The following is a 15,612-nucleotide window of genomic DNA, read 5'->3' on the forward strand; positions in this document are numbered from 1 at the left end:
CTTGAACTCGGCGGTTGGAGGTTCGGTAGGTACTGCGCCTCCCCGCAAGCGATTCAGACGTCCCCCTGACTCGTCCACCCAAGCGTCCACCTGCTGCCAGCCTGCCGCTCTGCGCAGGTTCGCCCTGTTCTCGGCCCGCTCTGCTTCGGGACATTTCGAACACTTCGCTGCGTTCCGCGAGCTCTCGGCGGCCCTCATCGCCCAGTCTCCCTGCTCCCGCCCGGCTCTCGTTCATAACCTCGCGCCTCAACGGGAAGGCACGTTCGCGCACGCGCGAGTCGCATGGCACTCGCTCCAGACGCAGCGGAATCCGGTGTGGCTGGCTGGCTGCTCGCTCGTCGTCCCGTTCTTCTTGTCTCTCTCCACCAGCAGCTGAGGCGAGCCAGTCTTGCGTGCGCGCGCTTCCGCGCCTGCCACCATGCCCCGCTATGCGCCGCTACCCGTGCCATCGTTTGCGACGGCGAACCCGTTCGCCGACTTCGCCGCCTATTTGCACGGCCTTGCGCAAGTGCGGCTCGCGGCCGACTACAATGCCCGGACGTGGGTGCTGTTGGCCTGCTTGGGATAGTGCGTCGCGCGCCGCCACCGTCTCGTATCGCAAAGCGGACTGACCGTTTACGGCGTAGTTCCTTGCTCATCTCGGCCGTCCACTTTCTTGCTCACTGGCGAGTTTCTCGCAAGAAATACCGCTCTCTGTGGCTTGCGCGACTTGTGACGCCCCCAGCAGGAGGTGAGAAGGCCAGTTCACTCCAACCTGGGATCGATGCGCTGACCCTCTTTGCGCAGGCTCGACTCGCTACATTCTGCTGAACCAGGCGACGGTTCTCTCGTTGTGCAACTTCGTCATCTCCCTGCTCTGGCTGCTCTACATTGTTTTTCTGCGAAACTTGTGGACGAACGCGTCGGACGACCCCAACCAGGTAGAGCTTTACATCTACTTCCTCAACCTCGCCATCGCCCTCGCCTTCATCCCCCTCTTCCTCTGCACCTACCTCCTCATCGCCGCCGGCAACTTGACAACACTGCGTATGAACAGCAATGGCCTGCACAAGCACAACCTGTCGCCGCTCGCGGTCAACTCGCTCCTCGTCGTCGTCTTCCCTGCCCTCTTCCTCCTCCTCTTTGTCCCAGGCATCATGTCAGGCCAAGCGTGGTCGTCTTACATCGGCTTCGTCGGTGACTTCGAAGATCAGGCGATCCAGAACGCAACCGCTTTCGCCGCCGCGGGCGACCTCAGCGAACCGACGAGGCAAGCGGCAATCACCGACATGCTGTCTCTCCTTGACTCGACGCTCAATCCTCGGCGGTCAGACTGGATCAAGCTGCAGCGCGTGGTGCGCATCTGCGAGCTTCCAGCAATCTCGGCTCTGCTGCTCGTCCGTATCGCGCCTATGACCCAACGGCGTGAAGAGTTCACTAACACCTTGGGCGAGCAGATCAATATCCTCGGTCTCGTCTTCATCCTCCGCCATGTCCGCCAAGACCGCCGCGGTCAGCTTGTCTTTGCCGGCGCGTCGGTCGTCGCACCGCTTACCTCGTTGGCGCCGTCTTCACTCGGCGCGCCCGACAACGCCGTGCGCACGTTATCGATCTTGCCGCTGCACACGCAGCCGTCCCGGATGTCGATGGGCGAGAAGAGCGGCGCGGCCGTCGTTACGAAGGAGGAGGCGGACTATCTGAATCGGACGGTCGAGGCGCTCGGAGCAGAGGGAACTCGGCCTGCTTGGGACATCACAATCGTGCGTTCAGCGCGGAGCTAGGTCAGTCCCATGCAGTCAAGAGCCTGACCGGCGCTCCCTCGCAGTACTACTTCACCGTCGCGCCGATCTGCGTCCTTCTGATCGTCTTCATCGGCTGGATCGTCAGCACCTACGGCAACGTGACGTTCTTCGCCAATGCCGCCATCACCGAATTGGCGGCGACCAGTGTCGTCTGGGCCTACACCGTCTTCAGCATGCTGATTCAGACGGCGCTCGTCGTCAAGCTCGTCTTTTTCTCGCACTCGCCGCGCCGCGCGGCCGACGACGCGCTTCCGGTCGAGAACCCGTTCAACACGCGCACGGGACGCCAGCGCCGCTCGAGCGCGCTCGCAGTCGCGACCGAGGACGAGCGCGGCCAGTCGTGCGAGCATGTAGCGCATGAAAGCGATGACGAGGATGGATATGGTGGCGACGTTGACGAGAAGTACCGGGAAGGGACGGCAGGCAAGCGCAGCGGCGGTGGAGGACACCAGATGACAGCGAGCGTCTCGTCCGCCGTGTCATTCTCGCCGGGCGTTCTGCCCCAAGAGAAGGTCGACTTTGATGACGAGGTCGAGCTCGCGCGGCTTTCGCAGGGTTTGCGGCGCCGGAGCGAGGGTTCGATCGAGCTCGAGTCTACGCCCGAGCGATCGCCGTCGGTGGAGAAGCACGAAGACGAGCGGCGGGAATGAGCAGACTCACGAACCATGTATCTCGCTCTGTAACCTTCTGTACCACTCACAACTGCACAAGTGAAAGTCTAAACACAGCAAGTTGCACATAGTCCCTTGCGCAGTAGTGCGCAGCCCCTGCAAACTCCGCAGGGCCGCTCAAACTGCTTTCAAGTTTTCCGCCGTCGCTTCCCGCTCGGCAATCTGCGAGGCATCGGCAAGGTGAGCAACTGGGCGACGTGGGAAGAGACCCGGCGGTCAACACACCTCCAGCGCCTGCTTCACCTCGAGGTGACTCCGCGCCTGCTTTAGCCAGTCGGACGCAAGGGCCTTGGGCCAGCCTGCAGGCAGTGAGAGCGATGGTCAGCATTTCGGCGCGCGACAAACGACATGCAACGGGACGCACCCTTGAGCGAGTTGACCTCGCGCGTCGCCAAGTCGAGGTCCTTGTTGGCGAGCCAGAACTTGACGCGCGCAATCGTGCTCACGACGTCCTCGCCGTCGGCCCAGCCCTCCTTCTCAAACAGCGCGTGGCTCATGACGCTGCTCGTGAGGTACGCGAGGACGCCGCCGTGCTCGGGGAGGAGCGACACCTTCTTGAGCTGCGGCGCGACGCTCGACGTGAAGCGCGCGGCGAGCGCCGGGAACGACGCGATGCCCGTCGACGCGACGTCCGAGGGGATGGTCGAGAGCGCGAGCGAGAGGAGCGAGTCGGACGGGGACGGGGTCGAGGAAGAAGAGGTCGGGGCCTGCGCGAGCTTCTGCAGGGTGGCGAGCTCCTGCGCGAACGGCGCGCCAGACTCGATCTTGTGCTCGAGAGCCTTGACGGCGGTGAAGATCTTGCGGGCGCGGACAGCCTCGCCAAGAGCCTGCACATTGAAAGCGTGAGTACGCGACGAGACTAGCACGTGAAAGTGTCGTCGGACGCACCGCCTCGTTCTCCTTGGCCACCTTCTCGAGCTTGCGGACGCCCGACTCAAGCTCCTCGAGCTTGGCGAGACGGCCGCCGCGCTCCTGCTCGACGCGCATCTTGATCTCCTGGACCCACCGGCGCTGGAGCTCGACGCCCTGCGCAATGACCTCCTCGCGGAGGCGCTGATTGATGAGCTCCTGCTGCGTCGCGAGCTCCGAGTCGAGCTTGTCCTTGTACGCGGCGACGAGGCGCTGGCGCTCGTCGTCGAACGCCTTCTTCCAGTCGTCCTCCTGCGTGTCGAGGCGCTCGACGAGCTCCTTCTCGGCCTTGACGAGCAGGCCCGAGTACTTGGACGCCTGCTCCTTGAGCTGCGCCGCGAGCTTGTCCTCCTCTTGCTTCTTGATGCCCTCGATGCGCGCCGCGAGGCTCTTGATGTCCTTCTGCGCGTCGCTCAACACCGTCGTCGCCGACGCCGACGCCGTCGCGTCGTTCTTCTCGACGTACTTGGCGAGGCTGTCGATCGTCGACGCGAGCTGGCCGAGGACGGGCTCGGACACGACGACGTCCTTGAGCGCGGGCGCGACGAGCGGGAGCGGCGCGGGCGGGGGCGTCGCGGGCTGGATCGAGCCCTTGGGCGCGGGCGGCGCGCGCGCGAGCTCGTAGCCCGGCGCGGGCTCGAACCCGATCGGGAGCGGCGGGCCCTGGTACACCTCGTTGTTGGCGCGCTTGGGCGGGATGGGCGTCGCGTCGAGCTGGCGCGGGCGCTGCGCGTAGACGGGGAGCGTCGAGGGCGGCTCCTCAACGACGGGAGCGGCGGGGACGGCGGGGCTGGTGATGGCGGAAGCGGGAGCAGCGGGAGACGACGAAGGCGCAGCGACGTTCTTGACGGCAGTCCCGGCCTCCTTGACCTTGCCCTCGACGACGCCCTCGGCCTTGACGACGACCTGCTTGACCTCGGACGCGCGCGCCTTGGCGGCCTCGACAATGTCGGTCACCTTGGCCTTTGCGGCGTCGGCCTCGCGGGCAAGGCGCGCCTTGATCTCCTCCCGGGCGACGCTCGGGTCGGTCGGCTCGGGCTTCTTGACCTTCCAGCCCTCGGCCTTTGCCCTCGACTCGGCGTAGCGGGTCAGCTCGGTCTCCTTGCCCTTTGTGCCCGGCGCAGCGGCGGGGGTGCCCTCGGGGAGCTTTGCGCGCTTGACCTGGAGCTCGTCGAGGAGGTCGCCGATCTGCTCTCCTCCGGGGACGGTCTCGACGAGGAAGTCGCGGTAGCGGAGCGAGACGTAGCCGAGCGGGAGGGAGAGGCCGTAGAAGGCGACGGTGAGGAGGACGAGCGGGGAGACGATGCGGCGGGTGAGCGACTTGCGGGGCTTTGGCGGCTGGGTCGAGGGTCCGTTGGGGTTGGGGAGAACGTTCGACTTTGTCGGCGCGGTCGCAAACTGCGGGAGAGACGCGCAGCGTGAGCGGGGAGGGACGGTCCGAGAAGGTGGGAGCGGGAGAGCGACGCACGCGGCGCGAGGCGAGCTGGCTCGTGCGGCCTGCGAGCTGCGTCGGCTGTGCGAGGGTCGAGGGCGCGCTCGCACGCACGCCTGCGCGCTGGAGCTGGACGGCGCGGGCCGAGGGCAGCGGTCGTGAGAGCATGGCCGCGGGAGGGGGAAGAGAGCTCTGCGGGGTTCGTTCGGGCGGTCAGTCTGCTGTGCACAGCTGTGCAGCTCTATCGCGCGTGCGCTCACCTGCTCGGTCCGCCGAAGTTGGCGCGGTTCGGGTCGGCGAGGAGAGGAGGCGAAGGCGAGCGGGTTGCCCTCGACGGCTTGTTGCTACTTGCGCTGGGCGGTGCTGGTAGGGTTGACCGGACTGGCTGCTTCGTCTGCTGTCACCGACGCTTCTCGCTAGGCTCTCGGCTCTCGCTTACGTGCCCTCCTCCTGCTCCCTCGCCCGTCATCACCCGCCGGCATGGCGATGCGCCGCTCGCGGTCGAGCAGCGCAGCGGGACATCGCCTTAGCATGCCGACTTGCGTGTCTAGCCTCGGCGCTGGGCTTCGCCGCTGTCCGTGCCGGTCAGACTCGCTTCGAGCTTGCGCTGCCATACAAAATACCTGCTCTGTATCCTCCGGTTCTTTCAGCTTCGCGGGTTGACGGCCTAGACCTTGCGCTCTCTTCCCGTCGAGTCTCGCTCGGTGCAAGAGGCGACCGCGTGATGCTCCAGGCGCCTCGTCCCCCTCCTCGGCCCTCTGATCTCGACTAGCTCCCGTCCGTCTCGACAGCTAGCTGAGCGAGCACCGTGCACCGAGGCGCTGAAAGGCGCTCACCTGCTGCTCAGGTCTGCAGCGTTGCAGTGATTTGTTGCCCACTCGCAAGGACAGACGGACGCAAAGGTGGCCATGCACTACTGACAGTCTCGTCTTTCTACGGCCCTATCCTCCTCCAACGGGCCGAGGGCGCTGAGGATTGCTTGTGTACGAGCTGACGACCATTGAGAAATGCAGGGGATCTTGCTCTGCTTCGACGGCAATCGCTTTCGCTTCGACCATGTAGTCGGCGACAGAGACTCACGTTGTGCAGGACAGCGCCTGCTGAGACTTGCCTGAGACCATATCGCCGAGTTGAGCTGCTTTTGCGCTCGGCTGCTCATTACGCCCTGTTGTGACTTTGCGGACTTGAGCCGGTGGTCTGCGTTTCGATCCTCTCCCTTCCGCACTGTCCTCACCCTCCCGCCTGCCTTCGCGCCCTTCCGTACCATGCAGTCTCACCTTTTCCCCAGTCTCTGTGCAAGCCGAGAAGCAAGAAGTCCGGCTTGCTGTTTCCGCCAATTGTCCTCACGACGGTCGACCTTCGCAATTTGAGCTGACACTTCTGCCCGGGCTCGCGAGCTGCTAGACCTCGTCAGTCGTCTAGCAGCGCTTGTGACACAATCTAGCCGCTTCGACGGTCTCGTAATCCGCCGCTTCGCCCGGGTTCGGACGATTGACGTCGCTCACGCGCATCGTGCGGGGTTGCCGATCTACGAGAGTGCCCCTCTCATTCCTCCCGCATGCTGCGCCGTGCCAGTCCGAGCACCGCCAGAGCTGCCACGATGACCACGACGGCGACGAGCACGCAGCAGCACGCCCAGGCGGCCCAACGACCTCCGCCGCAATGGCGCCGACCGCACCCCTCGCAGGCCAAGGTGCACCGACACCGCCCGCAGACGCAGAGCGACGAGGAGCACGTCTACGTCCTGACGCTGCGACTGTCGCCCGCGCTGCACGACACGCTCAACGACCTGCGCACGCGCTACTTCCCGCCCGAGCGCCTCAAGGTCCCGGCGCACCTCACCCTCTTCCACGCCCTGCCGCATTCGGAGCTCCCCTCTGTCGTCGACACGCTCGAAAGCGTCGCGGCGCGAACGAGGCCGTTCAAGGTCGCGACCGGCGAGGCGTTCAAGCTCGGAAAGGCGGGCGTCGCGATCGCGCCGGGCGAGGGGACGAACGAAGGCGCGCGCGTGCACGCCGAGTTGCGCGAGCGGTGGAGCAGGTGGTTGAGCAAGCAGGACGCCAAGGCGTTCAAGGCGCACTGGACGGTGCAGAACAAGGTCGAGGACGAAGAGAAGGTCGAGCAGACGTTCGAAGAAGTGCAACGCTGGACTAAGGAGGTCGGCGCGCGAGGCGAGGCGGACGGGCTTGTCCTGTGGCGCTATAACTACGGGCGATGGGAGTTTGAGCGGGACTTCGCGTTTGGCGCAGAAGCAGGAGGAGGACGAGGAGGAGCAAATGATGCAGCGGCGGCGGGGACGGCAACGGCGACAAAGCCCACAAAGGAGGTAGACGAGTGGCCCGCTCTGGGGCGGTAGTAGACTACGCAATCACTTCCGCTGCGGGACGAGCCCCAGGAGACGACTGGGCGCAATTGCTACTGTGAGCGGATGAGACTGCACTGCGTCCGTGTTGTACTGCACCACGAGACCGGCTCTGGACACTGTGTCGTGAGGTCAAGAAGGGTATCGCAAGTAGATGAGGGTACTGCAAAGCGTGTATTTGGGTAAAATGCAAGTTGGTCCGAGAGGCGAAGAGACGGAGCGTCGGCGCGTCAAGCGGCTTCCGAGTCGAGGACCGGCCTGCAGACGACGAAGTGTAAAGTTGTGATCCGACTGGGAAACCGCTTAAATGAGGTACTGGTGACACACCTCAACCAGATCTTGCCCGGGCGGCTCTTCTCGCGCACGATGCGCCACGGGACAGGCTCGACGCTCGCGACCCGCGCAATGAGGAGCGTCGCATGCTCGGTCGTCCCTTCGGTCTCGACGACGACCTGCCCGGCCCAGTCGGGGTGGACGACCTCGATCCCGCCGGGTCCGAGACCGCCTGCGCCTGCCGAATCGCCGACAATCTGGCCCGCGCTGAGCTTGAGCGACGCGCGATAGACGTAGCGCGAAACGAGGTAGTTGCCCTGTGGCGAGGAGAGCGCCTGCTTCTCCTTGCAGAGCGTGATGGTCTCGCGGACGGCCGAGACGAACGGGTGCAGCGAGAGGTCTGCAAGTCAGAGCGGTCAATGGCGTTTCGAACAGGTGAGGTTTCGCAAAGCGCACAGAAGACCGGGTTCGAGGAAGAAGCGACGACGATGTTGTGGAAATACTGAGGCGGGTATGAGAGCATGTTGAGCCACGGCTGTAAAGTGACAGAAGTTAGCAACACTTGCTACTCTTTCTAGTAGAGAGCGGAACGGAGCGCACGGGCAAGTGACCGACCACATCGTACGCAAAGCTCAGGTCGCGCAAGTACTTTCCATCAAAGACGAGCGCTCCGACATTCCCGAACGTCGGCACCGCGACGTTGTGCACGACGTCGCCCTTGCGGAGCTGGCTCCACGCGCCCCTGCCGCTGCGCCACACCTCACGCTCGCACTCGACAACCTCGGCATCGGACATCCAGCTGTCACCCGCGCGCGTCGGGACCCACGCGCGCAGACTCGCTGCGCGACCCGTCTTGTGCACCGGGTGCGACGTCTGCGCCAGATTGAGAAATGCCGACGGTGCAAAGGCAGAAGGTGGGAGGCCCGTCTGCGCACGCAAGCGGAGGACGACCCGGTTCCACGCGCGGGTCGTCGCGCGCGCGAGCTTGAGCGAGGCGGGCGAGAAATGCGCCGGGCTGAGGGTGTAGACGCGTGCGAGGTGCGCGTACTCGTCGAACGAGACCGACTGGGCGACGCGAAACGCGGCGAGGTCGCGCAGGTCGAGCGTGATCTCGCCTTCGTTCGAAGGGAGGTAGGTTGCGCGGCGGGACTGGGCAGGCGAGGCAAGCGGGCGATAGCCTTGCGAGCCGAGGAAGCGCTCGAGGACGAGTTCGCGACCCGTCGTGTCGATTGAGTGTCGGACAGTGCGCGAGACGAGACGGAGCGAGACGACATCGCGGTACGAGAGGTCGCGAAGTAGGCGGGCGAGAAGCGGACCTGTGCACGTCGACAGGGCGTACTCGAAGCGTGGCCGCTCATCAGCCGCAGAAGCAGAGGCAAGCTGTACAACCTGCGCCACTTTTTGAGCAGGAGCAGGCGTCTGAACGGGAGTTTGGTCGCCTGCGTCTGCCGGTTCTGCCACTGACGGCGACGTCATCCGCCTCTCCCGCTCGCGCGCAGCAGCAAGAGCGGCCGCCCGCGGCGTTGTCTCGCCGGCCTTCCTGCTCGGCGAGAGCGGAGCCGGAGGCGGGATGACCGCGGCAGGGCGTAGCTGGGAAGGTGATGCGGGTACGACGAGCGACGACGAGCGACGCGGGCGAAGGGGAGGAGTACCGGAGCTGGGCGAGGCGAGGACAGTCGGTAGCTCGACTGGCCTACGCGTGTGCGGAAGAAGCGACGACCTGCGCTCTGGCGTGTTGCGCACGACAGTCGACGCCTCGCTCGCTCGACTCGCGGGTTCCTCCGGCTGTGCGTTGCGGATGGACACCTTGCGCGGTGGTGTCACTGGGAGCGGTCGAGAAGCCGCCGGCGGTGACGCAGGCCAGTCGAGCTGGAGCGCAGCAGGCTGTGGTGGCGGCTCCGTCGAGCGGGATCCCGTTACCGCGTGGGTCTCACGGCCATCTTCGCGAGTCGGGAACGCCGCCTGGGTCGGCGTCTGCAGATCCTCGCTCGGCGGCGGCGAGACAGGAAGAGCAACCGCGACGGGCGCCTTCGGAGGTGGTAGCTGGAAGGGCGGCTGCAGCCTTGCGGGCGTCGGCTTTGTCCCCGCTTTTGCCTCATCCTCGCGGTCGCTCTGCTCGCTGCTGGATCCGTCCGGCGTGGTGACGCTCCCGCTATCGGTCGAGAGCTGCCTTGTGAAAGCGGGCGAGCCGGCTGACGAGGGTGTCGAAGACGGGATCGACTGGGACGAAAGTGCGGGTGAAGAGCCGTAGAAAGCTGCGAAGGCGTCGTACCTGCCTCGGGTGGAGGCTGAGCGGGCGAGGGCGGGCGGTGCGGCGCCTGGCGGGAGAGACGGCTGCGCCGGGCTCAGCGAGGCGCTCGGGACGAAGGTGGTGTTGCTTGATGTGCCGAGAGCGCCGCCGTTGGGCGTAGGTGTAGCAGACCCGGAAGCGGCGGGCGTCGTGTCTGTTTCGCAACTTGCGAAGGTCAGTCTCAGGCGGCGAACCTGAGAAGCGAGACGATTAACGAGCGACGTACCAGCCGAGTCGAACAGCAGCGGTTGCAGCTTTGACCCCATGCCGTCGACACTGCTGCTCGCGCTCTCTTGCCTCGTCCTCCTGCCGGACACATCTGCCTCACCTCCTCTCGCGCCCAGCGGGCTATCCGTCTTCGCCGAGACGCTGAACCGGTTCTGTAGGCTCTCGCGGCGTTTCGGCGGCCGTACAGGTGTGCCCAGCTGTGACTGTCGCGGCGACGTCGGTGGCGAGTTCGGCCCAGCGAAGCCGTAGAACGAGGACGAAGGCGGAAGGCCGACACCCGGCTTGACCGTCGCGATGGAAGAAGCGAGTTGATCGGTAGGCGGCGAGTAGGGGACGAATGAGGAAGGAGAGGTCGAGGAGTCGAAGGCCTGGCTGATGCCGTTCTGTGGCGTCTTCGGGAATCCGAATGGCGGAACGGTGGGCGGTTGTCCGCCGTGCCCACCGTCGCTCGTTGGCGGGGTCGACGCGCCGGTCGGATAGCGCGAGTGGAGAACAGAGTCGCGCGGACGGCCGCGAGAAGGCGTCGTTGCGCCGGACGAGCCTGTCGAGCCGTTCGACGATTCCCTTCGCGGTGGAGTCGCATAGCCGTTGGCGGCGATGGCAGCGTGCGCGCTCTTCCTCAGGGCGACTGGAGGCTTCGACTGTACCTGCGCCGTCGGGCTCAGGTCGATCCAGTCGTAGCTGTCGCCGTCCCCTCCTGCGTGCTTCGCTCCGCCGACGCCCATAATTCTCGTCGCCACTTCACGCTCAGGACGCGAGTCGAGCACCCTCGTCGCGCTCCTACTGCGTCTGCGCTCCATAGGCTGGACATTTGCAGGCGAAGGAGCGGGCATCGAGACGCCTTCGAGGCCGAAGACGCTGAGGCGTGCGGGCATGGGCAGCGCGGGAGGGGCGTCGCTGACTGCTGCTGGAGCGAGTGCGGCGGACCGAAGACTCGCTTCGGATTTGCGTCGCTTGGACGACGAGAACAGGCCCATTTTGCGAGTTGAGCGGGTGGGAGAAGACCGGGGACGGGAAAGAGGCGGTGCAGCAGGGCGAGGCGGGCCCGGCCGCGAGGGCGTCGCGCTGGCTTTTTGCGCCAGGTGCGCTTGTGTTACAGAGTCTACTCGAAGCTGCGCGGTCTCGAGACTCCTTTGCAGGCGACGGCGGACGGCGACACGGACGAGAAGGTCGTGCGGGTTGAATCAGCTGAGCGGGAGGACGACGAGTGTGAGGCTCGACGTGGGAGTTCAAAGGCAGGGGAAGACGCACTCCACTCGATGACCCGATGGCCCAGGCTGACCGCGCCGCGTCAAGGACAAGGCCGCCGCCCAAACACCGAGCGCGCGGGACGAGGGTCGAGCGGGACGCGGGACGAACAGACGCAGGCGCGGCGGATGGATCGCGCCCTGTGCGCGTGGGTCGACAGGATTGCGGGTCCTGCTCGCGAGAAGGAGCTACCCAGCGAGAGCAGGTGGTCGCGAGAGGGCGTGCAGCCCCACAAAGACCTTCCCGACTCCGGAGCGAGAAGATGTGCAAGCTCCCGCAGGCGCGGCGCACCTGGAGATCCTGATCGAGAGCCCTGACTAGCGGGCTCGTGAGACTTTGCTCTTCTTCGCGGAAGATCCTGGCCTCGTCCGATCAACTGGGCACGGCGACTGCGGCTGTCTCGGCCGTCCACCACCGAACGACAGATCGAGCAGGCATTACAGCACACAAGACGAGAGAGCGCAACATCTTTGAGGCAGGCGAGAGGCAAGAGGGAGGGGATAGGGGCAGGGGGGATAAAGTATCGAGAGAGAGCAAAGAGAGGGTCGTGAAGAGTGCGTGTCACGAATCCGACGTTACGTTGATAAGAGGGAGAGAAGCATCGCAAGAGGCCGAGACGGAGAGACCAGGGGTATACTAGCGCACATCGGGCGCCCGCACCACCGAGACGAGGTGCATCTCGACTGCGGGCCGGGCGGGCGAGCCCGCTCAGCCAAAGAGGTACGGCGCCGCAGCCGTCGCGCCCACGGCGACCGCGAGCCCAAGCCCAGCGACCCACCGCCGCCCGCCCTCGAGGTCGTCCTCCTCGCGCACAATGACCTCGGGCACCGGGAGCGCGGCGGCGGCGCGCGGTGCGGGGAGCGCGCGCGTCTCGCGGCTCGCCTGCGTCGGCTTGCGCTTGGCGTTGCGCCGGAACAGCTTGGACAGGAACGAGCGGTTGTCGACCGTGCCGAGCGCGTCGGCGAGCGTGCCCGACTCGGGCAGCGCCTCGTCGTCGGCGTCGACCTCGAGCGCGCGCTTCTTCTTCGACGCCGGGTGCGTGTCCGGAATGTGCGTCGCCTCACTCAGGTCGGCGAGAACGTGCTGCTCCTTCAGGTTGTCGACGAGTGCCTGCGCGGCCGCGATCTGCGCGTCGGCGTCGGATGCAAACTGCGGCGCATCGTCGAGACCGGCCGCCGTCACGGGGACGTCGACCTTCACCTCGGTCGTCTCGGTCACCGCGCCCGCCTCCGACGTTGCCAGCGTCTGCAGAATGGACACACCCGGCCCAGTCGCGCCAGAGAGCGACTGGGTGGTCGAGCTCGATGCCTTGTTGGCGAGGGGGGAGGATACGCGGGCGCGCTTCGAGCGGGGCGAGCGGACGGCAGGAGACTGCGGGCGGCGACAGTAAGGAACTGTGATTTCTAAGACGGCGGAGAGACCCACGTCGTTGCTGACAGATGGCGTAGGCGGTTCGGGCGTGCCGTCCTCCTGCGTGCCCGCCTCGACGAACTGGATGAGCTCGACCGCGTAGCGCTCGATGCCGTACTCCTGCGCGAGCAAGCTCGCGTGCGAAGAGGGGATCCTGCGGGTCCCGGCATCAGTCTGGGTTGCGCAGGGGCCGATCGAGCGATGTGGGGGCGCACCAGGTCCCGCTCAGCTTCTTGCTCTCGTCCTCCTCGTTGCCCGCCTTGGCCGTGTCTCCGTACGTGCCTCGGGAGCCAACTGCAACCCAGCGCATCTCGAGCGTCTCCTCGTCTGCCGATGCGGTAGGGAACGCAGCCCGGAAGAGCGAAGAGGCGGAAACGGCGTCCGTGTCGAAGCGCTTGATGATGTGCCTGTTGCGCACGCATCAGAGTCAGTAAAGCTGTACCACGAGTCCATGTCACAAGCAATCGAACCGTCCCCGGGCCTGAGCGCAGCATCGGGATCCAGCCAAACAAGAGGCTTGTCGATGCTGGCGATCCGCCGCCGGACGCGGGTGACCGCGCCCGGGTCGTGCAAGAGGAGAAGGCTCACCCAGGGACGCCCTTGGGGACGGGGCACTTGATGCGGGCGATGGTGATGGTGCCGTTGTCCTCTCCGAGGTGGAGCGTCTGCGTCTTGACCTTGGGAAGGCGGTGCGCGCGGCCGGACCCGGCGCCCTTCGCCTCGTCGGCGAGCAGCTTGTTGGCGGCATGGCTGGGGAGGCTCGGACGCTGCGTCCTCGCTGCGACGCGGGGCGAGAGGGCGCGGGTCGAGGTCGACTTGCGCATGCCGCGGGGCGAGGTCGGGAGGCCGACGTCGGGCACGGGCGGGACGAGGCTCGCGAGGGACGGCGTCGAGGCCGAGGCGGGCAGGCCCACGGCGCTCGAGCGGGTGGTGCGGGTCGACGGCGGGGGCGAGGCGAGGTCGCGGGTGGGCGTCGACCCGCGCGTCGAGCGGCGCACGGGCGGCTGCGGCGACTTGCTGGCGTTCCTGCCAGCCATGGGCGCGGGTCAGGCGGGGTCCGGCGCGGGCGAGGGCGGGACGGGCGGGGGTGAAGGCCCGGAGCGGCGAGTCGGCGACGAGGTCACTCAACCGCACAGCGCACGCCTGCAGCTCGCAGGGGACAGCGTGCGCCCGTGTGTGCGCTGTTAGGGTCCCTGCCTGAGTACTCCCGCTTTCGCCAGCCCACCGGGGTGTTTCCTGTCGCTTCTCCTCGTCCTCCTCTCCGGAGACAAGTCGTGCTCATCGCAGTGCCCTCTGGCGGGCAGCCTGGCCCATGGACGCTTCCTGTGGTTGTGACTTCGAGCCACATTCAGCAGATGCCTCTCGCTGCTGTTTGCCGTCTTCAATTGAATGCTGGTTTCTCGTCTCCCTCGCTCTCGCGCCTGGCTACGAGGGTCCGCTCCCAGCGATCGTGATGATCGCAGTGCTCTGCTCACCGTGAGCATGCTTGACAGCCTCGGAATCAATGGCGAGCGTCGTGCTGCCCTTTCCAAAACTCGGGGTGCAGCCCTTCCAAGTGCTGACTGATACCCGACAAGCGCTGCGTCGAGGCGGACACGAGTCTGTCACACGCTCGACAACCTGTGCAGTGCATTTGCCGTCTCACCCGCGCAGAGCACCCCGAACCCGCAATGCAATACGCTACAATGCTGTGCTGCTCTACTTCTGCCCCTCTACCCCGACCGCCTGCGAGGTGCTCAGCCCGAGCTTGTCGATCCACTCGGGCTTGGCGTCCCCCTTGCGCCGCGTTACCTTGAGGCTGCGCTTCTCGAGCACCTCCTGCACGTCCTTGAGCGAGACGCCCTGGCTCACGGCGCGCGTGAGCGTGAAGTACAGCAGGTCGGCCACCTCGCCCGCGAGGTCGTCCTTGGTCTCGGCGTCGCACACCTCGCCCGCCTCCTCCATGATCTTGGCGCGCAACAGCTTGGGCTCGTCAAAGAGCCGCTTGGTGTACGACCCTGCGGGTGCCTCGACCATGCGCTTCTTGAGCGTCGACTCGAGCTCTGCGAGCCCGGCAATCCCGCCAAAGCACGACGTCTGCGTCGGGACGTGGCAGAAGCCCTCCTTCTCGCCGTTCGGGCCCGACTCGACGACGCTGAACTCGAGCGCGTCGTAGTCGCAGTCGACCCGGATGCGCTCCACCCGCTGCATCGCGCCCGACGTCGCGCCCTTGCGCCACAGGCCGTTGCGCGAGCGCGAGTAGTAGACGGCGTCGCCCGACAGGATCGAGTGCGCGATCGACTCCGTCGAAGAGTAGACGACGCCGAGCGGGGTCGTGACGGAAGTGGTCGAGATGGGGACAGTGACGAAGAGGCCGTCGGGGCGGTCAGAACGGAGGGCAGAAGTATAGAGTGAGGCGAGGCTGAGGTGTCCGTCGTCGGGGTGCGGAATCGAGAGGTTGCCCAACGACGTGGAGAGGAACGAGGTCGGGATGCAGCACGTCCCGTTGACCGACTTGGCCATGAGCTTGAACGCCGACGGCTGCTTCAGCACCTTTTCCCGTGACCGCGACGCCGACAGCACAAAGAGATCCCGCGGTCGCCCCTCGGCGGCCTTGAGCGCTGTTCGCAGCGGCTTGAGCTCGTCTTCGAGGAACGTCTCGGTCTCGAGCAGAACGCCGGAGATGCTCGAGACGAGCTCGGGGCTGGCGAGCAGGGCGGCATCGGGCTTGTCGAGGTGCAGGACGAGGCGATCTGCCGAGACGAGGGTGAGGAGGGCCGGGTTCTTCGAGACGATGCGGCGGGCGCCCTTGTCGAGCAGCTTCACTGCGTCGTCGACGGCCAAGCTCGAGTCATCGAGGATGAAGTACTCGGCATTGCGAGGGAGAGCGGCCAAGGTCGATTCGGCGAGGGACGAGGGGACGAGGACGGGAACGATACGAGCGAGGGCGGGGAGTAGCTCAGACGGTAGCTGGCTTGCTGGCGCGTCGACGAGCGGCAGGAACGGGATCTGCCCGAACGACATGGTCT

The 15,612-nt window shown here is 66.1% G+C and overlaps 6 protein-coding genes across 6 annotated transcripts; 2 read left to right on the top strand and 4 right to left on the bottom strand.

Moving 5' to 3' along the window:
* Positions 1-418: 418 nt before the first annotated feature.
* JCM10292_007219 (uncharacterized protein) lies at positions 419-2,431 on the top strand (the record flags this gene model as incomplete). Its single annotated transcript, XM_076648295.1, has 4 exons — positions 419-567; positions 627-730; positions 787-1,739; positions 1,805-2,431. 4 exons carry the CDS (start codon positions 419-421, stop codon positions 2,429-2,431), a joined length of 1,833 nt encoding a protein of 610 aa, XP_076506242.1.
* A 138-nt stretch (positions 2,432-2,569) lies between these two features.
* Positions 2,570-4,961, bottom strand: MIC60 (Mic60p; the record flags this gene model as incomplete). Its single annotated transcript, XM_076648296.1, has 5 exons — positions 2,570-2,614; positions 2,678-2,751; positions 2,817-3,279; positions 3,341-4,759; positions 4,830-4,961. 5 exons carry the CDS (start codon positions 4,959-4,961, stop codon positions 2,570-2,572), a joined length of 2,133 nt encoding a protein of 710 aa, XP_076506243.1.
* A 1,432-nt stretch (positions 4,962-6,393) lies between these two features.
* Positions 6,394-7,149, top strand: JCM10292_007221 (2'-5' RNA ligase family protein; the record flags this gene model as incomplete). The annotated part of the gene is made up of 1 exon (XM_076648297.1): positions 6,394-7,149. The coding sequence occupies one exon, from the start codon at positions 6,394-6,396 to the stop codon at positions 7,147-7,149; it is 756 nt and encodes a 251-aa protein (XP_076506244.1).
* A 236-nt stretch (positions 7,150-7,385) lies between these two features.
* Positions 7,386-10,923, bottom strand: JCM10292_007222 (uncharacterized protein; the record flags this gene model as incomplete). The annotated part of the gene is made up of 5 exons (XM_076648298.1): positions 7,386-7,413; positions 7,483-7,828; positions 7,885-7,963; positions 8,029-9,872; positions 9,945-10,923. 5 exons carry the CDS (start codon positions 10,921-10,923, stop codon positions 7,386-7,388), a joined length of 3,276 nt encoding a protein of 1,091 aa, XP_076506245.1.
* A 979-nt stretch (positions 10,924-11,902) lies between these two features.
* On the bottom strand, positions 11,903-13,641 carry JCM10292_007223 (uncharacterized protein; the record flags this gene model as incomplete). Its single annotated transcript, XM_076648299.1, has 4 exons — positions 11,903-12,565; positions 12,620-12,758; positions 12,820-13,011; positions 13,193-13,641. The coding sequence occupies 4 exons, from the start codon at positions 13,639-13,641 to the stop codon at positions 11,903-11,905; spliced, it is 1,443 nt and encodes a 480-aa protein (XP_076506246.1).
* A 661-nt stretch (positions 13,642-14,302) lies between these two features.
* JCM10292_007224 (uncharacterized protein) lies at positions 14,303-15,607 on the bottom strand (the record flags this gene model as incomplete). Its single annotated transcript, XM_076648300.1, has 1 exon — positions 14,303-15,607. One exon carries the CDS (start codon positions 15,605-15,607, stop codon positions 14,303-14,305), a length of 1,305 nt encoding a protein of 434 aa, XP_076506247.1.
* Between the last annotated feature and the right edge of the window lie 5 nt (positions 15,608-15,612).

This window comes from Rhodotorula paludigena, assembly GCF_050403205.1.
Source record: "Rhodotorula paludigena JCM10292 DNA, Rt_paludigena_JCM10292v1_ctg14, whole genome shotgun sequence".
Classification (NCBI taxonomy): Eukaryota; Fungi; Basidiomycota; class Microbotryomycetes; order Sporidiobolales; family Sporidiobolaceae; genus Rhodotorula; species Rhodotorula paludigena.